This window comes from Pungitius pungitius, chromosome 5, assembly GCF_949316345.1.
Source record: "Pungitius pungitius chromosome 5, fPunPun2.1, whole genome shotgun sequence".
In the NCBI taxonomy this organism is placed as follows: domain Eukaryota; kingdom Metazoa; phylum Chordata; class Actinopteri; order Perciformes; family Gasterosteidae; genus Pungitius; species Pungitius pungitius.
In genome coordinates, this window is record NC_084904.1 from 19,454,027 (window position 1) to 19,475,232 (window position 21,206).

The following is a 21,206-nucleotide window of genomic DNA, read 5'->3' on the forward strand; positions in this document are numbered from 1 at the left end:
TTTTCTAACTGAGACAGCAGTCCGATCAGAATTTCTGGCCCGGCCAACAAAAGACTTCTTGAGCAATAAGCTGCAGAGTCACAAAGGCCCCGTTCAGCACGATGAGCCGTCTCCGTCACACAGGGACTCGTCAATGGATCCGCAGGGCTACAACCGTCTGGGTCCAGGCGGATTTCAGTGGTTGCGCTGTTTGTGTTGGTCTGAGAGGCCCTTTGTCACCGTAATAATTCAGTTTCCACTTGTGGACGAAACAGCACATTAATACTGAGGAGACACAGAGGTTTTGTGTTGTTGAGTCAACAGGAAAAAGAGGTTCTGTTCCGACATGCTCGACTCTCTTTCTGCATTTTACTTTTACATAAACTAGCCCTTGGTTTGAGTACTTGTGAGTAAATAGACATTTGAGTGTGATCCATTCTTATTTTGAAAACAGATGTGTGCATAATGAATGCATTCTGGCCTCACCAGCCTGGACCCTCTTTCTTTCTTTTTTTTACTGCGTTCTGCACAGTACTCAAACCAATAGGCGCATTTTTTTTTTCTTGCTAGTGTGCGCGTGTTGCATTTCTATTGCTAAACTCACCGAACAGAAAGCAAAAGTGTGGCTTTACAGTTCCAGCGAAGGCCGCTGTGAACCTGCCTGCTTTATTCTCCCAACTCTCTGTACCCATCTTTTGTCAATACAATAAACAAATTAGTAAAAGCAAACAAAGCCTCGTGAGCTCTGCTAGTAAAAAAAAAATTGGAAAAACATAAGATGTGTTGAACACAGGGGGGTGGGGGGGGAACCTGCTGCAGCTGGAGCTCTGAACACGAGCCTGGTCTCACACAGCATGGATCAGCTCAGTAGGAGGGTGTGAACAGCCAAGACACTGTAAGACGTGTTGGTTGGACAGTTGCACGTGTGCTTGAAACTTTAATGTTTCATTACAGGATAAGAGATTAAAATTAATCAGGATAAATTCAAACTGCATCACCACATTTATTCATTGAAAACATTGAACCTGACCTGGAAGCCGATAGGTAAAATAATCAACAGTTGTTGCTGTAGTTCTATCAATTATCTATTGATAATCGCTTTTAATTTCCTTTTGGGGTTCTTTCTTTTTTAAATGATCTTTTTTATACATTTAACAAAAGAAAATTCCAGATATCGTGAGAATGGCTTTTGACTAAGCGGTTTCTATGGATTGCCTGTGGTCAGTGCGATTTTTTTTTTTTTTAAACCTAGAAGGAAAAACATAACCAGAAAAAGTACCCTGTCTTGGGGTTCTCTAAAATAAAGAAAAAAAATTAGCAAAGATCAAAACTGGATCTTTTTCCTCTCATTATTCACACAGTGACTCCACCTTGTGGCACTTTAACAAACAGCACAACAACGTAGAGGGAAAATACTATTTATTTCTAATTAGACCATTAAAAGCCACAAAACACGAGAACAATGACAACGCTGCTAATGAAAACATCCATGTACATGAGCAGGAGGCCGGTCGTTCTTGTAATTGGGGGGAATGCGTACGTTTTGAGTTGAAGCCTCCGGCTGCGGCCTGTTTGATGAGCGACGTGATGGTGACGCAGCGGGAGAGAAGAGAATCGGGTGCTAAAAACACAACGAACGGCCTCACCTTTAAAGCTACAGCGAGAAAACGATTAACATAGGTAATTAGGTAACCACCATTTTAGGATCAATCACTCTGTAGTAACCAGTTTCAGAGAAATCACACACAGCCTTCATTGGTCCATTTTTGATTTAAAAAAAAGAAAGAAAAAGCATTAAATAAATAGCCTCTAAAAAAGGACAGTCATCACATCAGCCAGAGGCTGACGCAAATATACACAACGGTGAGACTTTGACTATTTACACTTCATAGTGGGCATAGAGGGAAGCTCGGAACTGTGGGAGTCTACTGGATGACATGGGGGGGTGGGGGGTGGTACATTGATCCCTCAGCTGGTAGGCTGCAGGAGCCAAAAACTAGAAGTGTGGGAACAGAACTTTAGAGCACAAAAAGGTCCTGCCCTTAAACCCCAATGGTTTAGAGTTTGAATGCAGTCGGGAAACTCAATGTGTTAAAGAGACGGAGGATGGTGCAGAGTGCAGATTGGTGGAAAATGCATAACTGCAAATGCTGGGTGTGAACATGAATCAAACAATTAGATCGATAACTTTGGGTAACCCGGTTTACCGCTGACAACACGGTTTGCAGCCCTCCACACAAATAAGGAGCCAATCACAATATTTCCCGAAAGAACCAAAGAAGCAGAACCAGAGTACACATTGAAAAAAAAAAAAAAATATTTAAAAGAATATCTACGGAGAATCTTTTTATCCAGTGTGATTTTAAATAAATGGGAAGCCCACAAATGGTAACAGACATGTTTAACACGCAATTCAAGGCATTTTCAAAAAGGGTGTGATTTTTGAAAAACAATTGTTCCAGTTTTGTCAGCGATAACACGATTGGCGATTATTCATCATTCAAACAAGGGTAGCGGCTCCTCGTAAAAAGGTGCACACAAGTGACAACGTTAGAGACTAAAAGAATTCCCCAGTAAGAGACCCGGAGAAACCCACGTTCATCATTAAAGTGACTTTCTCTGTGACAGGATGAAATGGGCGTTTGCTGGTGGAGCAGTGAATCAGCAACTGTGTGTTTGTGCTGCTTTCAGACAAAAAGACACCACACCTTCCAGACACCCACAAATTCAAATATTGCTACAATGGAGTTCTATTTTAAGAGGGTTTCAAAAGCTACAATGTGCCGTTAACGTTCCTTGGTCCTCGAGGTCCAATAAAAAGGCATGAACGTTACCCAGTGGAAACTAACGCAGAAGTTTAAAAGATTTCACCAGTCAGCAGTTATTTGCTTGAGTCTATATATTACTGTGCAATACCAATAAACCGTTTGTTTGTGATGGAGTTAGTTGTACCCGCGTGCGTTTATGGCTTGGTGGTGGGGTTCACTATGGGAGGCAAAGAGGAAGAGGAACCACCGATGGGGATGACTCCGGTGGCCAGCAGGATGATGACCAGGACGATGACCAGGACGATCACCACGATGACCACCACCATCTTCACGTTCTTCCACCAGAAGGTGCGAGCCACCTTCTGAGACGTCTGCTTGAAGTTCTGAGCCTGGGGGGGGGGGGGGGGGGGGGAGAGAGAACACAACTGATTGAAGCAACACACGGTCAACAGTTTTTACCAAAGGGATCCAAGTCTCTGCTGGAACCATCATGTGTGGGTAGGGGGGGGGGGGGGGGTATTTTATTGTACCGTTTACAATCTGGAGCGAGTGACGCATCAGTCCCGACATTCTTTTTCCGTTCACACTGAGGCGACATTAGTGGTTACTCGGCGCAGTTGATGTAATTTGGCTCAGTTCATGATCGTCATAGTGACGTCAGCGTGATGCCATCATGTGACTTTGACTAATAGTTCACTGATGAAACTGTTTACACATACAAAAGACAAATTAGCTTTCATGGGGTTTTTTTGGTAAATATTTTGAAGCCAATTCAAATTGTTTAAGGGATAATACGACTTTAAAACACAGCAGGACTGTCTGTTACTACTTTTGTTGCTTTCCTTTAGGTGGAAAGGCAGCTAGTAAACCATTCAGGAAGATTGTTCCCCTTCATTCCGACAGCTGATCGTGTAGAGAGGAACTGTGGAAAGGAAAAGGGGTACGAGTGGAATGAAACCCAAATGAATTGGGAGATTCTACCTACTGCTGCTGCTGCTGCTGGACTGTGTCTCCACCTGGTGGAACCAGGCGTCCGTGTGCACCACACTTTGAAAGTGATGAGAAGACTTGATCAAGAAACCCAGAACACTTAAGCCCGGGTTTAGACTACAGGGGTTAGAGGCCAATTTGACGGTGATTCAGCCCCGCCTCAGACAACCGGAGGGGAAACCCAGTCAGGGACCACGGTCCATCACGCCCCAGATTATCTGGTATTTAGAGAACCAGCCTTAAACCTCCACCAATTTGCATGAACGCATTTCCCGGCAGATTAAAAAAAAATGGCATGGGGTATGTCGTAGGAACCACGGACTCTCCTTTATACAGGACACACTGTAGAACACCTCCAGGTATTCCTCCTATTGTGCAGGCTGGTTCACTCGCATTGCTTTCGGGCACGGACAACAGTCCCTGGGTAGATTTACACTTCCTGTTGTACGCTGAACATAAGGCCCCGTTTCATAGCAGACGTTTCACTTTGTTGCATTGTTGATTTCTCTCGTTAACACACGCCAGAAGCTCTCTGCTGAGGCCTCAAAACAGGCAGAGAGTCGCTGTGGATACAGTGACAGCCGCAAACGTCTAGTGGGTGAAGTCAGCGTCTTTTTATCAGTGTGTATAATCCGGATAATGGTCAATAAGTAGCCTCCAATGACGATAATGGAATGGAGCCATTGTTCATGTTATCAGTTCCACTGGTGCTTTCACTCCTATGACGAAATCAAATCGGACCAGGAAGAGGCACAGAGGCATTTGAACTTCGGACTAAAGGTTGTTGGGTTGATTAACTTGATCAAGAAAGGGGCTTAACTTAAAAGGAGGTCAGAGCAAGAAAAAAAGCTCCCACTCGGGACAGATTGGGGACATTCCAGGACACAAATGAATCCGAGCGAGTGACCGGTTGTGCCGGTTGGCCAGATCATTATCACTGAACTCACCGCGTACAGACACCTTTGTTTACAAACTCACAGCCGGTCAGAGACGATGACCCAGGTCGGAACGGGAAGGGCAAGCGCAACGTGGTCATGCTCACCCCTGCCTGCAGGTCCTCCGACTTGCCCATCAGGTCATCCAGTCTCTCCCCTCGGGCCAGGATCCGGTCCACATTCTGCGTCATGATGTCTTTGACTCCATCCACCTGATCCTTCAAGGTCTGCACCTTGTCCCGTGGCTCAGCCGCCTCTTCTCCCCGCTCCTGGGAAGGGAAGGAAGAAGGTATTTGAGGGACAAAGTACAACGCGTGTGCGCGGCGATCCATATTCAAGCCTCGTCTGGCAGCATTTATCAGCCGGGGCGAAAACAAGCGATTTGTTCGAAGGGATTTCCGATTCAATAACTTGACCAGACTTCAGGGTCAATTACCACTTCTATGTGACATCATGTGGAAACTCAAGGGTCAGTCATTAGGTCAATTCCATTTTCTTTTTGTGGTAATGGCTGCCTCCGAGGGACAGGATCAGTGACCTGATCATTTAAATCTGTCCTCCCGGCACATTCAACGCCTTTAAGGCTCTATTATGGATCTCCTCCTGTCTCCTAGTGGCTGGGTCAATCGATATTACAAGAGCTCCCCGGGAGGCTAAACCCGCCAGGTCACACAGGCGTAGGTGTGATTTCACAACAGAAATGTTACACACATTGTGGTGTGTGTTTGTGTGTGTGTGTGTGAAGCACAGTGACAGCATCAGGCTGTAAACAAAGCCGTCTCTAGGAAACAGAGCAGGTTTTGCTGCGTCATCTCTATTCCTTTCTTCTCCCTGCCCAGTGCTCTTTTTTTTTTTAAATCTCCTTCTCCCTCACGTCCCCATTTTAGAATATCGTTCTTTCCTGCCATAGAGACCTCTGCGACGCTCCACTTTTCCATGACCCGTGCTGGTAGTTTAGTGAGGCCCATCGAATGGCCGACGGGTATCAAGTATCAAGTAAAAGATTGGACTGCGGATGAGAGTACAAAAAAGAGAAAAGGATGGATTTCATTTGTCGCGGCACTGAATCCTCTCGGCTCACTTTCTTATCTAGTCAAATGTGGAACGGCTGTAAAGCTGTGAGATTTATCCCCCGGCTGCAGGAGCACAGCGTCGGCTCGGCTCAGGGGGAGCGTGCCGGCCGCCTAGAGAGCAAATGTTTGTGCTTTCAACGTTTCCAAACCCCCCCCCCCCTCTCTCTCTCTCTCTCTCTCTCAGACAATCAAGTGTTTCCCCATCGGCTTGGATGAGAAGACCCACGAAGCCTTTTCAAATGGACATGCCTGTGTGACTCAAGTAGTTAAAATGTTTTTAAAAAGTACCACATAGCCGTCAATGACACAGCAGGCACTGAACACGGAAGGAACAGTTACACAAGGAAGTGGTTATTAATGACACTAAAGTCACTTATAATCAACTACTTGATGATGCTGGGAGTTTTGTGAGATCATCGATTCTGCACAGGTGGTGGGAATGAAATTAAAAAAACAGCCATTTTAATCTAACGTGACACAATGATTGGAGTAACGTTTGTGTATAAATAAATTTTAAAAAATGAATATCAGAATATCAGGGAAGACTTTTCTCAAATCACACAGCGATCAGTCAAACTGCGTCGATGTTTCGTTAATTCTGAACGTAAAGCTATCGGCTAAAGCTAATCTAAGGTGAGCTCAAGATGGAACAGTGCTCGACAGGTAAAGTTAACAAAAAACAACTAAACATTAGCACATTTCCCCCCCCCCCCCTCCAAAAAAGAGTTTGTCTCAAAGAAATACGAAACAACTGAAGCGGAGTTTTGCAAAACGTGGAGAAAACGAGCGTTTTAAGGCGGACTGAAACAAATGAGTGCGGGTATTTAAAAGCGGTGGAGGACGATAGTTTAGAGCAAAGTGATCGGCTTAAGTCCAGGAACAACTCGGCGACAGGTTTGTGTGTCATTTGGCCATTTTGTTAGCCCGCTGCGGGGCTTCTCTTCTCTACGGGGAAGTTCATGTAAAAAGGGTCAAAGTAACGTTAGGACGCCTTAAAGCGAGCTGACGTTACCCGGAGAAAGACACCGGTTACACGTCGTTAAACGCGGCGACGACGGAGAGGCCTTTTTGTTTTTTGTTTAAAACAACAACAACATAAAGAAACACAAACATCCACCATGTTCTCTTACCGGATCCATCTTGTTGGAAACAAAGCTCTTCGACCGCTCCCGGTGGATCTACTTTCTTTGAGTTGACGTTGTTAATTTAAAAAAAAAAAATGCTTTTAAAAGCTTTTAATGGACTTTGGTTGCTGCGGCACAGCGGGTGCGTTTCCTCCTCTGTTTAACTTCCTGGTTTTCTATTTTTTTTTTTCTTCCTTCAGACTGAATTCCTTCGCTGCGCGTGTCAAGTGGCGCGTGACGCAACCAGTGGTTTCCCTCTAAGTTTCTTAAAATAAATCATTTTTTTAATGAATAACCTAATAGGGTCAAGAAAGTGGTCCATAAAACAGCAAGTTCAAGGTGAAAAGTTAAAGCTTTCAAGGACCATTTGTAAGTTGTTTGATATAAAAACCGTAATGAAAACAGCAATACATTTTGAATAAATTGTGCGATTGATTCAGCATGCCAATACTTCCTCACATATTTATTCATTATTTTAGAGTATATTATTTAACCGTATGTATTTTGTTCTCATCCACGTTGCACGGAAGCACTTTGCCAAACGTTTACTTTTATTTTGAAGGACTTGTTATGCAAAACACGTGTGCAACAGCATCAACTTGATGTTGATCACCACTTCATCCCCTGCATGCTTAACTACTGAATCTTTAAGAGACCAATATCAATATCAGGATTTAGGATTTGTGTGAGCTATATTTATTATGTCATCTTTTGTGTTCATGATCAAACAAAAAGACGAAGCAATGCTGGTAAGGCAAGCTATGAACTTAAGTCATAGCAAAGTCGTTCGAAGTCACAACTTAATTAAATTCCACCTAAATCAATGATATTTTTGAAATGTAGTTATTCATGATTTGCATCCGAGTCAATATTGAGGCTACAATAACAATAGCTTTTGAATTAGTTTGAGGAAGAAGTTTATATTATTCAACTGGAATTTGTTAGGACAGCGTTTGGGACAAAAAGTTTTATTGAACAAACAAAAATCCAAAGTGGGGATACATTTATCACTATTAAAAATAGTGAAAATGTGAAACCCTTCCTCCAATTTTAAACCAAATCCCTCTTGAATGCAATGAGTAACATTGGGTTGAGTCTCGTGCTCTGATATCAGGTTCTTAAATCATTGCTCCACAGTTTCACCCATAAATAGCCAGATTCATACAAAGTTCCAGATTTTACAGCTTAACTCTTAATGTTGTTGCTTGTCCTTAATGCACAAACGCCCTTCCTCGCAGGAATCTAATGGTAATAAGTCTCTAACTTGTCTGAAAAAGAAAATCAGTAATTTCTGATGGTAGTTAAAACTGTTGACCATTGCAACTCATTCCTTATCACCACCGAGGGAGCAGCTGACTGAGTGACTCCTCCCTCTTCTGCTGACGTCACACCCAGCCAGCGGCACCAGCTCCCAACCAAACCGGTCATGCCTCTATTTAGGAAGGCGTTGGTGAGGCGACAATGCGCTTTGTCACTCGCGGTCATAAATCAGGAAACTTCTACAAGCTGCTCTGAATCATAAAGCCGCCAAAAGTATTAAGAGCCATTTGGGTAATCAATTTGCCTGGTACGTACTAGCAAATGCACTAAAAAGACTTGTGTTATTCAAAACGCAAGTTGCACAAGGGAAAAAGGGTAAATGACAAGGACCTTTATGGCATGTTTTAGAAAAAAGGGCTTTTATTTAGTTTAACAATATACATTTTTTGTGAAGTGGTTGACCAATGAATTAATTATGAAGGAATAAAGGCAGACTTGACTTTGAAACAATTGCTTTTGTCAGAGTATGTGCTAGAAAATGAAAAAAAAACATCAATACATCTAAACAAACAGAAGTAGAACAGTAAAGAGTAAAATAGACCAATAAGTAGAGAAAGGCAGCGAGTCTCATTCAATCATTTATCCTCAGGGGCCTTGTCTGATGATGATATCGGACATGTCATCAACCTCCACCAACTCCAAATTCTGTAGGAGACACAACATATTCCACATTGTACACTACAACAAATAGACATGCATACTGGACATTTTTTAAATAGATGTCCACAAGGCTAAATAAGAACATTCCATTAACTCTAAAGTGCGTGAGACAAAGCAAACAACCAGAGCTTGATTAAAGGCAATAAAGATTGGCGAGCACAGAGACGGGACAGTTTACTTTTTGCCGAATAAACAACAACAACAACTCACCTTTTCATTGGCAAGATGAAGCAGAGCAACAAAAGCCAGAGGCACCGACAGGTTCTGAGCCATCGTGTTTGGCAATCTGCATCCGCACAAGAAGAGAGAAAGGTTAAAGAAAGATATACACATAAAACATTTTAATATTAAATCATGCGTCAAGTTAAGGTTAAAATGATCAACGTCCACCATGGGAATATTTTATTTTTCCCCCAGGAATTCAGCATCACACTGATTTCCTGGTTTGAGGAACAAACACAAGCTCCATTTTTTTTAATCGTTCCTCATTAGCGCCGCGCCATGGCGGGTGGTACCTTTGTAGCAGCGTCTCTGTGGTCTTACTGAAGACTTTCTCCCCGCACACTCCCGATTTCTCCCCGGCGTCGTCCTCCTGTGGGGAACATGAAGGCACATGGAACTAAAACTGGTTGCCGGGGAGTCACAGGACCAACAACAGTCGCACAGCCACGGTTTAGAGTTACCAATTAACTTGTCCCCGCTGACAGACTGGTGCAAACGCTGCCACACCGATGAACAGCTAACCGTGACGGGCTGAACGTCTACACGGTTTCTCAGTGCAATTTACCTCCGCTGGGTTTTCTGGGCTCTCGGTCAGAAGAGTCCACATGTTGGTTTTGAGTCTCTTCATGTCCATTTTCTTTGCCGTTTTAGCGTAATTAATCTCAATCTGGTTGACCTACAAAAACAAGCAGAACGGTAAATTATAAACCGGTCAAATTCCTACCTAGGAAATACACAAGCTTTTGAGCAGAAGGATGCTTCCTCTCAAAAGCAAAGAGCAACCCAAGGTAGGACCGGCACTGAAGCCATGTGTGACTCACCCGGTGGGGCTCGGGTACCAGATCGTCCTCCCCGTAGGTTGCGAGGCCCTCTTGATCTTGTGAGGGCAGAGGTATACTGTCACCTGATGGCTGCGTGTCGTCTGAGCCGGCAAACCCTTCGCCCTCATCATCGCTGTCGCCTCCCTGGACAGGAAGACGGCCAAAGTCACGCCGAGTTGTGGGAGATCACTTTTATTTCGTTGATGACTATTCTCCAGCTTTTGTTCTTCAGGAGAGTGGAAGTCCTCACATTGATTCTATCGTACCATTACAGCTTCGTTGGGTCACTGCCACCATTATGATGAAAACTAAACTTTACCACAATCACGACTAGCCAGCTCTTCCAAAACCTTCAGTTTCCATCATCACACACACACAATAATTTTATATCCAAATAATCCCACCGGTACTCCTTAAAATAAATGAGTTCAGACCTGAAGACCTGGACAGAAGTTGGCTGTGTCGTTGGCGTTGTTGTAGTCGTAGTCTCCAATACCTTCTCCGAGCTCCCCGGACAGCCTTTTTTGGCCTTCTTGACTCAACTAGAACGACACAAGCAAATGACCTTTATTTACTTACGGATGGGGCGAATGTGGTGACCACAAGAAGTGCGTGTGTGTACGGTGACAACGAATGAAAACGTCATGAAAAAAGGTGCTGAAGAGGGTGTCGGTTTGGTTTCGTCACGAGCTTCCACTTGAGGACTCACCGAGCTGGAGGGTTTGAGGCTGAGCTGGGACAGCGTCTCCGGGGGGAACTGGAAGTCCGCTGGCAGCGTTGTTTTCTTATTGCTGGCACTGAGGCCCGACTTGCTGTTGGTGGTGGCAGCCTGTGCAGGAAGAGCTCGTTTAAGAGTGCTTTTGGCTTCATACGCATTTCCACGCTAAAACTCCAGAGGCAGGAGTGTCATTTGTTGGCTGAAAAATGTAGTCGCAGATTCTGTGTCATATTTTAAATCTGCAGTTGTATTATATCTATGTGTGGTTGTGTCTGGTTTGATATATATATATATATATATATATATATATCCAATCAAACAAGCTGAACTAATTGCCATTAATCTGGCCAAAGGAAACAACATCCGCCTACCGGCACCTTGAAGCTCACTAATTATGCTAATGCTAAGCAATAAATGTCAAGCAGCATTTAAACCAGACGAGACTCTTCAACTATGAATACATTGCGTAAAGACAAAAGCAGAGAGGGCTCCTACTCTTGTGGTACGGAAGTAGGTGTCAAAGTTGACGTCCTCGTTGAAGTCTATTTCAAAGGCCTTCTTGGGTTTCCTTTTACGGGTCTCCTTGTCGGGCAAATGGTCCACTGTGGGAGAATTAGCGCATGACAGAATGACAGGTGAGAGGGATAATTATTGTTGCACACATTCAGCAGCGGGGGGAGAACAAGCATCAGGAAATCATCTCGGGCCGCTGAAAGCCAAATTTTACGGTCAAAACACACACAAAAAATGGTATTCATGGTCACTTACTTTGACGCCTAAATTATGTTAAAACCATCATTTTAACTCACACTTGTGCTTCGGCTTGAACTGCCAGTAGCCGGGTCCGGCCCACGTGGCCATGGTCCTGGGGCTGAAGTAGGAATACTCCCTCGGCTGAGAGGACAGCTGCAGACACATGGTGGTGATGTCCCCCTCTCCGATGGCAATCACATCCCTGTACCACCATCACACCACCGGGAGAAACATTTCCAACCAGCAAGCAGAGACAGAAAATCAGCCAAGAGTTGCACTTTGACCCATTGAGCTTTACGGAATGAATGAAAATGCCACTCTCAATAAATTAAAGCCCACGAAGACACAACAGGTTTGAGAATATAAAACCTTCTTTAAAGCTGGAGGGAATCCACTATCTCTTACCTTCCTCGGCCCGAGCCGGAGGCCTCACAGCCGTCCTTGTGCTCCTTGGACCTCTCCTCGCAGTCACCCGCTCCGTCCTCGTAGTCGGCGTCAAAGTCGGGGCAGTCATCTTCTTCATGTTCGGGCTCGGCGTTCACGTCGAACGCGTGTTCCCCCTGCTTGATCTTCTCCAACAGCTGATTCATGGTCTGGAAGAAGATTCAGTCTCAGAGAATAAGGCTGGTGCGGGTTGTTTTAAGAACATAACGTTATACGGATCCTCAGCTTTGATTTGTCATCACAGCTCGTTGACAAGAACATTTAAAAAAAAATTTTTTAAAAGACAATTGTTTTTCTATGTCAATGCAAAAAGGTTCAAACGCTTCTGTATAGTTGTTTTTCCACCTTCAAGATGACAACCCTTTGGAGGAATTGATGGTTTTGTTACCAATAAATAAGGAGAAATATGAAAGAATGGTTAGACAGGCTCTCTGACCTGCTCGGGGTTCCAGCTGGTGAAGGAGAAGTCCTGCAGCGAGGGGCAGATGGAGCTTTTGTCCTTGGAACGTTGCAGTCCGGCTGGTAGAAAGAAATCAAAAGAAAGATCAAGCTTGACTACTGACACATCAAGGCCGAGCTTTCCAAACAAAAAGGTGCAATTCAAAGTCAGGTTAGCGAAGGTTATTAACTATTTCAAAAGGCTAAAGGCAATGTGAGCAAAGTAAAAAAGAAGATGCTGTTTTTTAATACTTAGCAGCAGTTTCACTCGCATAAAATGAAAGGGTGGTTGGGACCAACGTTAAAACACTTAAATGAAAATAAGTGAGGAATAACTCACTCAAATTTAGGGCACTGGAATTCAAATACTTTTGGCCTAGTTAACAGTTTTTACCCATGAACGGGGACGCGGGGACTCCCTGGGGAGGTGGAGGAGAGTAGGAGGGCGCAGACTGCAGGAGGGTCATGTAGGAGGGAAACAGCAGCTCGCAGCGACTGTCCTCACTGAAGAGAACCGACAGGAAGACTCCGGCCGTGCTGCTCTCATCGAAGGACGAGGCCATGCGCTGAAACATGGGATCCACCTGTGGGTGAGATTCAAAGAGCATCAGTTCACAGCCATAGATTACAGTACAAAAATACTCAATTCGCTGGTACAGACTTCCCGAGTGAAATGTCCATTAATATGTGTTCAGCATGGAAAATGTTCTTAGGTGACTTCTTAAAATTCTACACCCTTATTAGAGACCCGTGGCTTCCTTAAAGCTCTGTTGCAGCACCGATGGCGATGAGCAGGTTTGTTTTTGGATCTCACTTCACGTCAACGCCACTGTGTGACCTCGTTTAGGAATCATGTCAATACCCTGTGATAAAACCGCCAATTACATTCTCGTAAACAGCAGAACTGATGTATTAGGGGTCAGTCAAGTTAAAGCTGCTCCGTAGAGAGAACGCCGTACCTCACACTTCCTCTCAGACTCGGCGCTATTGATGTTGCCAAGGTTCTGCTCCACTGTCCTCTTAGGAGGTCTCTTTTTCTTTGGCTGCTTTGTAGTCACTTCACCTTCATCGCCGCCTTCTTCCTTAGAACCGTGTTCTGCATAGGCCCAAATAATGAGAAATAACAAGCAGAACACTTCAATGTGAATAATGAACAATGTGGGTAGATAACAATGTACATTCTGTTGAACAACGCTCAAATCCCATCATGGTCGTTCCAGTGTAGTTGGGTATTGAAATTAAAACAACATGGCTCTCACCGTCTCCTGGTTTGGTCTCAGCCCCGAGGCCGCCCAGCACCCTGTAGGCGTCAGCATGAACAGCATCCACCCTCACAGCATAGATCTTTGTGCTGGCATCCAGAGTGCCAGCTGCCACCTTTTAGAAGGCAAATTCAAGACACATTACAATTGTTTTGGTACGATTGGCTGCAAAGCCAGTGTGTGATGATAAAAAATAAAATAAAAACTCAAACCTTGAAGTTTGTGAGCTCAGAATCCTTCTGTTTGAGAATATCAGCCATGTAATCAATCAGATGCAGACCAAATGCATTTTTGGTGGTGATTTTCTGTAAAGAGATAAAGAAACCATTTAGATGTTCAGGCTTTAAGACTCGAAACATAACATAGTGTATCTGTACTTACATTCTCTGTGGAGAGTTTTATGCAGGTAGAATAATGCTCTGAGATTTGTGCATTTGACAGCTTGGGCACGGCAGCAGGAGTCCCTGTGACACTGCATACAAAAATCTGATTAACTTTAAGCTTTCAAGATACATATCAGCGGGGCACAGAAAATACTCTGAAAGGCTAAAAGACACCACCCTCAAGATGAGAGACTGTAATCCGAGCTTTGCTCAAAACACACACAAAAAAAAAATCACTCCCCTCCCGACCTTACCTGTGAGACGTTGAGTCATTGATGGAGGAGTCCGTGGCAGTTTGAAGGTCAATGACTCTTGACCTTCGCCGCTGACGTCGTTCTTGCTCGTCGTCATTGCCGGGGAAGGCTGTCAGCAGCGGGGTACTGCAGGCTGCAGGGGACAGACCCTTGTTCTTCATGGAGGACGACGTCCATCCTGCACGTATACGGGAGACAGGCGTGGAAGCCGCACTCATCTTAGCTGGAGACAAAAAAAGAAAGAGAATGGTCACAGGGGCAACATTCTTTGGAAATAATGGCCTAAAGGGAAATAGCTAGGATGCTGGTCCAAGTCGGTAACAGATACTAAACGCATGACCTAAACTAACACTAAGAAATATCTGAATCTCACTGCATCATCTTGTTTCTGGGTGTTCAAGTTGGCGTGAACAATCTTCCTTCGTTGAGTTTTTAATTGCAGGTTTACAAAAAGCAATATGCAGGAATTTGAAGGTGTATTCATTAATACGGTTTGCAGTCTACCCGTCTACCCGTCAGAAAAGTGGAAACCATGCTTATTTCTGTGTTGCTCTTGTTGACACACTTTACTCATCAGTCGGCTGCCATGGACGCATAATGTAAACATTAAAGTTCTAGTTGAAAATGCAGGGGAATCTCATACGAAAAGATTAAAACATAAAAGCAGTTTGATATTAGTGTTGTTATATTTGTTTTTTCACCCTTTGCAGAATTGTAGGAAATGACTGAAGTAAACCACTTCATGTTTGCTGGAGAGGTGCACCCTTTAGTAAACACGTTACACCTTTAATAACAAGGATTAAATAGGCTTCGGTCTTCACCGGCGAAATGCTGGACTAAACTAAATATGACGTCATATTATCTCTTCATAACACATCGCTTTGTCAACATTTGCCAACCACAAAGGCTGTCACATAATGCAACTGCTTTCCCCACGCAATTAACGTCGCGTTAGCAAAATCCAGTTCTTTCTGAACGATAATGTAAAATAAAGACAACTTAACGTCAGCTTTAACGACACTCGCATGTAAACAAAAGGACTGCCGTGAAAGCGTTATTTAAGTCAGCTCTAATCTGAATTTGAAAGAAAGCTACATTTGATCTTGACACAGCATATTGTTTAAGCTGTCGAAGAAAATGTTCAACGCGAATAAAATAACAAAAAAACAAACTTTGCCGATGCTCTATGAGTGGATCCCCACGCTAACTGTACATGCCCTAACGCTAACGTGGGTTAGCATTAGCAAACATGAACGCGTTGTTAGCGTCATTGTTGCCTAGCTAGCTAACCGACAGAGGAGCCCCACCACAACACCCACTTCGTCCACTCAACGTACCTCAAATGTTTTATAATCCAGTAAAGGCTTGTGATAATACAGCGAACATGCGCAAGCTACGACGCTAGTTTGGTTCCTGTTCAGCGTTTGAATTTTTGCGCCGAAAGGTTTACGTGACGCCAGCCTACGTCATGACGTTCAACCGCGCCCACCTCGAGGAGACCCATGGGAAAAGACTAAACTGATACAATTAGGATTAACCCTCTAATATCATTGTTGTAAGATGCTGTATTATTATTATGTTTTGGCTTTTTCAAAGTGTATTTCATGATTCTGTTTTTTTCTCTGTATTTTGTTCTACCCAATAAACTAATGCCAAATTGTGTTGCCTATTTAGCTGAAAATAAATATTTGTTTCCCCAGGCAGAAAATTGCCTATTTGCTGTAAAAGCACTCTTGGAAGTCATTGGAAGCTTTCATAAACACTTGAGATAGAGATAGCATTCAATGCCACAAAGCTGCACGCACTCATCTACCCTATTTTTGTTTTTCTTCGATTGCCGCTCACTGCGTCACAAGCCATGTGATTGTTTCACTTGTCTGTTCTAACATCAACACAATTATTAGGGTAGTGATGGGGAGACAATGGGGGAACAATGCTGGAACAGTTTTCTGTGTAACCCTGCCAGATCAGGCAGAATAGGCAGGATAGAGCAGCTGGTTAAAACAAAGAAACGAGACAAGTCAAGAAAGACAACAACAAAAACCCCTAATTTATACGTTTCATAAATAGCACACACTTACAAATAATGAATGAATGGATTATCATGCAAGTGGGAAAGAAAAATATCTGCACAATGTTGTAATAATTCTAAACTGATATGTCTCGATAAAGCTACTTACTAACTAAGGATGAAACCTGATGAAATGGTGGTCGGTTACCCAATGTGGGAATGTTCAGTATTCACACCTATTGGCCCTGTTTTATGTGCTTCATAACAATTTAATGACAAATGCATGTGCCAGGCATTTTGAAAATGCGTTGAAAAGGGAGCAACGTGGTCGAGTTGACAATAAAAGAACGATGGCTGCTCACTAGGTGGCAGTAAAAAGTCAGTATCCAGTCTGGAAGGTTGTTGTGCGTGTGACAACACTGGATTGGCAATACAAATGAACTTAATTCAATGAATTCATTACCCAGGAAAAACTTTTAAATGTTCCCCTGCTGATCCTGGCAAAAAAAAAGTAGTGCGTGCCATAGATCTTTTGTGGGTCTGGTCTCTATGAGAGAACCGCTTCCGCCTGGTCTCTCAGCCAATAGCATTCTTCCTGATGTGCAACTTTTGCTAAAGTTATAGAACTGTATTGGTACATTGGTACATTACATTGAATAGTTTACTCATGGAACAAGGTCTCAAGTCTGCCAAATCTTCATGTCATGTGTCTTCGCATATTGTGCCTTCTTCTCGGCCCGCTTGGCAAAGAGAGTGATGGAGGCTCTTCGACTGAACGCCTCTGTTTACAGCCCTTGGGCCTGGAATCTCGTATCAACAAACCCAAACTATCAATTCCACTCTGACACTTTTGTAAGCTCTGCTGTATACATCCGGGCCAGCAAGAGCAGAAACAAACGGCTTTCCATGTGCAGTAAATAGAGATTTCTAAAAATCCCCACAATTGGCTTTTCTTTTTTTTTTTTAAACTGTGACACAGTCAAACCCCTTGTTTATGTGGATGGGTTCTGTGAAATCTCTAATGCCTCCAAAGAGAGGCCCTTGAGTGTGATGTATAGTGATGCCATTAAGCCTGAGACGGGAGAGAGAGAGAGCGTGTGTGTGTAATATGTGCAGGCCCTGTGTTCCAACCACACATAAACACAGGAGCACGCTCACAGTCATGTCAGCGTGCAGCAGAGCTCAACAAATGAATAACATTAATCACTTCAGCAGGAGCCTCCCGTTGCATTAACCAGCCACGGCCACGTGATGGATTTTCCCTGCCTGGTCGTTGATGGGAGATGATGACAATTATGAAATGACTAATCGTTCTCTGCCGTCTCTGTAATCCCGGCGCTTTTTGGTTAAGGTTGTCAACGCCGAACGTTCCTTTAAGTTACAGAGCAACGGGTGCCTGTTACGAGACTGTAACATGGTCCAAGTCATTAAAGGAGAAATACTCTACTGGTTCAATGCTTTTAAACAAATTACAAACTAGAGATGTGCTGCGATAGTCGGTAGGAACACGGTTTTTGGAATAAGGGCAGAAAGAAGCAGTAGAGCGAGGTCAAAATACAGAGTGGTGTTGGTTTCAAAGTACTGCTATATTAGTTTAATAATGAATGATAATGTCATAATTAGAGTTACATGTAATTGCAAAATATATAATCATTTTATTCACTGGCCTCAACTTAGTGCTAACCAACTTTGTAATTGGACAAAATACAATTACATTTTAAAAGGATTATAGAAAATGAAAAAATTCAAACCATTGATTTGAGAAAAAAAAGGCAAACATTTTTTAATTTTGACACTGAGAATTAACACTTTTACACGATAAACGAATAAAGATCAGACAGTCGCTATCACAAACCAAACAGGTGTGACATTTATTTACAGGCATGTGGGTATTAGTCCACCAGTGGCGCTTTTGAGCAGTGGTCTTGATGAGTGGATCTCAAAGCAGGCAATCGTGATTCATATCAATCAATCCATCAAAGGTCAAAAGTTTATGACGGTGACGTGAGAAGAAACTTTGTCCAAAAGGCAACAAGACAACAATTGCACATTCTGCACAAGAGCGGAATACACAGTAAGTATGGCCGAAAGCAAAGCAAAAATGTAAACAACATGGTTACAATGGTGCCTCCGCAGTGTAAGATTCTCAGCTGATCCCCATGGCGACGCAGCGGGGGGGGGGGGGGGTAACTGCTGCGGCATCATCTTTAATGCAACAACCCTTCCATCGGCAATCCTCCCGCTGACGAAAAAACACCAGAAAGAATGAGTGGAGGTTTGGTGGCGTCGTGCCGCACCACTCGGCGGAGAAGCAGATTGTGTGAAACAAGTCATTGGTGGCGACGGAGAATCATCGCTGAAACTCTCCCAGCTGCACAGAGCTGACACTTCAGAGACCAGCTGAGCCCCTCTGTGGTAATCAAAGAAACACATGAATCCCTCCATGTGAGTGAGAGTGTTTCCCCCGTTTTCTGCTGGACGTTCAAGGTTTTCAGTTAATTAATAAACTCGGATGCCACTGTAACCTTTTCTTTTTTCACTTTCACTTTTCACTCCACCCTGCTTGTCACCTACATTCTGCGACCTTGTCCTTCGGATACAGGCCGAGGCCCCGCGGATTGCCAAACTGCCAGCGGGAAGATTGTTTGACCTGCAGAAGACGGGGAAATATGCGTCAACATCCGCACACTCGCCCTACGGGACCAGCGCTGCCGACTCAGATGTGAGCAGAGGGGCCATTCGAATGCAACCACACCTCCACATTAGTATTTATGCAGCGTTTACTTGGCAGCCATAAAAAATGTAACAACTTTTAAATTATATTTGCTGTGTAACGACGGGAAAGATGAGAATATGTTGACCACGTGTGTAATGACCCCATAGAGCTTCATTACCGACGTCTGAGTAACCGCAGAGTGATTCCATGAATACTGAAGGCTCCCATCAGGAAGGCAAGTGGGGGCACTCAAAATGCTGATTCGATTTTGCCTGATCTACTGATTAGGTGTAAAAAGAATTGTTGATAAGCAATTTTGGCGTGAGCTTATTACTGTCCAACCCGTGATTCTGCTTTATGGATCGGCCCGCGGGCGATCGCACAGAAAACTCTGGACTTCCAGCGCGGGGGTCGATTTTTGAGACAGCCGTGCACTTAGAGCCAATAACTCTTCTGTGTGCACCGCGAAGCTCTTTAAAACCGGCCCTGTGCTGCTGGGATTTATCCCTGTTAGTGAGTCGCGCATATTGTGGCACCTCTGTCCTCACTCTGTGCTTTGAATGGGGCCTGTGCTTTGATGTTAACCAGAAGATTAAAGATTGTCCTATTTTTTTACATTAATTTTGTCATGCGGGAAAGTAATTATGGGGGGAAAAAAGCATTAGACGTCAAATAAAATTAAGAAAAATGTCATGGTGAATTGAGGTCGATACCCGTGCAGTAAAAGGGGAGTTTTAGTTCAAAGGCAACATTCCCATTCCTATGATGATGCGGGATAGAGGCCGGTGATGAAGCTCCTGCATTTTCACATCAGAGGAGGAACGAGGGAGATGAAGAAGAGCACCGCACACGGGCTTGAATGAGACAGAGAGAGCAGTGCAACCGGTTTGTGAGCCTCTGACCACAGGAAGCTCTCACAAGCAGGAAATGTGACCTATCATAACTCACAATAACAATAAATGCTGTTTTATTTTCCACCACCTGGTGCCTCTGTTTATTGATTTTTTCTTTATCTTTGCAAATACTGTAGTGTACAGTAATGTTTTTGGTGGATCAAGTACTTGATTGTCTCTTAGTTGGGTGCACTAACCTAAAGTTCAGCAAGTCACTCAGCCCGGCCAGGAAGTAGTCTGGCCCTATAAAACCCTGTGATGTTTTTGTATCGATTTAACAACAGTTAGTGATCTTAAAGGTGCCGGTAGGCAAATTCTTTACTCCGCCTCCAGTGATATCAACCTTTTTACTTAACTCCAAGAAAAAAAAGCGGGAATTTCAGAAACTTAATGTCACATTCACACCTTTCACATTGTCTGTAGTAGAGCTACACCACTTGGTTTAATTGCTCCCAACGCTTCTGTGTTGACGTAAGATGGACGCTATTCTAGCTGATAGGGTGATTGGCTCTCTTATCTCCCCTTATAAAAAATACAGCGACATGTGTCATACTCTGAATGTGCTCCGTGGTTAAGTGGGCGAGATGTTATAATTACACGACACATGCAGGATTGATTGAAGCATTTCGGGGTCGATCAACGGGAGGGAAGAAATATTATGCATCTCTCGTTCTCGTAGAATCAGGGGGCAATTTGTGCCAATCACTCTTTCCACATTGATTGTTAGGCTCACTGGCAGACGCATACAGCTGTAGGACTGCATAATGCTCCCTGAAATATCCACCGTCTTTTACCCCGTGCAGCTGGCCCCATTGTCTGGTTGATGAGTTTTTCTAGGACGGCCTAAAGGGAGGCTGCCTCCACAGGTGGAGTTTCTCCCCAGAGTATAATCGTATCTGCACTGGGGATGTCGAGCCCACTAAACTACATCAAACGCATTACTTTATGATTGTCGTTGTTCATTTAAAACTTGTTGCCAGTCAGTTATTGACTTGAAAAAAATGCTGCGATGTGAATTTGAATAAAGTGGCTCTTAGAGAATACTTTATTTCTCTGGTTTTATGGTTACAGATGAGACATTTTGTTATTTTCTGACGGGTCGCAAAGCAACGGCTGACCCCTGAACAGCTGCACCGACGTCGGGTCAAGGGTCATGGTAGAACATTCGAGAGACTCAACAGGAGGACTGAAACAACCGGTGTTTATATTGGAGCTCGTTTCTTTCTTTCATCGACTCCTGTTGAAAATTGGGAATAGCAGCTGCTCTGGTTGTGCTGCTCTGTAAAACTGCCAGGTGTGAGATTATACGGGTTTGTAATCTTCTCCACCTGCAGCAAGGGCTTGGAATATTATTCAAAAAGTCCCCTCAGCCAGTCTGACTGACTGTAACCATCCTCTTTACCCCATGTTTGAGTGTTTGAAGCTTGTAACCTTCGGTTATT

General features: G+C 43.8%; 2 protein-coding genes across 2 annotated transcripts; both read right to left on the minus strand.

The window, feature by feature from the left end:
* Positions 1 to 1,381: 1,381 nt before the first annotated feature.
* Positions 1,382 to 7,112, minus strand: vamp8 (vesicle-associated membrane protein 8 (endobrevin)). The gene is made up of 3 exons (XM_037483155.2): positions 6,876 to 7,112; positions 4,780 to 4,941; positions 1,382 to 3,136 (listed from the first exon to the last, which is right to left on the minus strand). The coding sequence occupies exons 1-3, from the start codon at positions 6,882 to 6,884 to the stop codon at positions 2,942 to 2,944; spliced, it is 366 nt and encodes a 121-aa protein (XP_037339052.1). The 5' UTR covers positions 6,885 to 7,112; the 3' UTR covers positions 1,382 to 2,941.
* Positions 7,113 to 8,535: 1,423 nt separating this feature from the next.
* ncaph (non-SMC condensin I complex, subunit H) lies at positions 8,536 to 15,624 on the minus strand. Its single transcript, XM_037483720.2, has 18 exons — positions 15,482 to 15,624; positions 14,145 to 14,367; positions 13,889 to 13,979; positions 13,720 to 13,812; positions 13,505 to 13,622; positions 13,205 to 13,341; positions 12,640 to 12,829; positions 12,244 to 12,326; positions 11,769 to 11,956; positions 11,420 to 11,565; positions 11,106 to 11,212; positions 10,602 to 10,721; positions 10,327 to 10,434; positions 9,893 to 10,036; positions 9,637 to 9,747; positions 9,365 to 9,441; positions 9,060 to 9,135; positions 8,536 to 8,834 (listed from the first exon to the last, which is right to left on the minus strand). The coding sequence occupies exons 2-18, from the start codon at positions 14,360 to 14,362 to the stop codon at positions 8,775 to 8,777; spliced, it is 2,067 nt and encodes a 688-aa protein (XP_037339617.2). The 5' UTR covers positions 14,363 to 14,367; positions 15,482 to 15,624; the 3' UTR covers positions 8,536 to 8,774.
* Between the last annotated feature and the right edge of the window lie 5,582 nt (positions 15,625 to 21,206).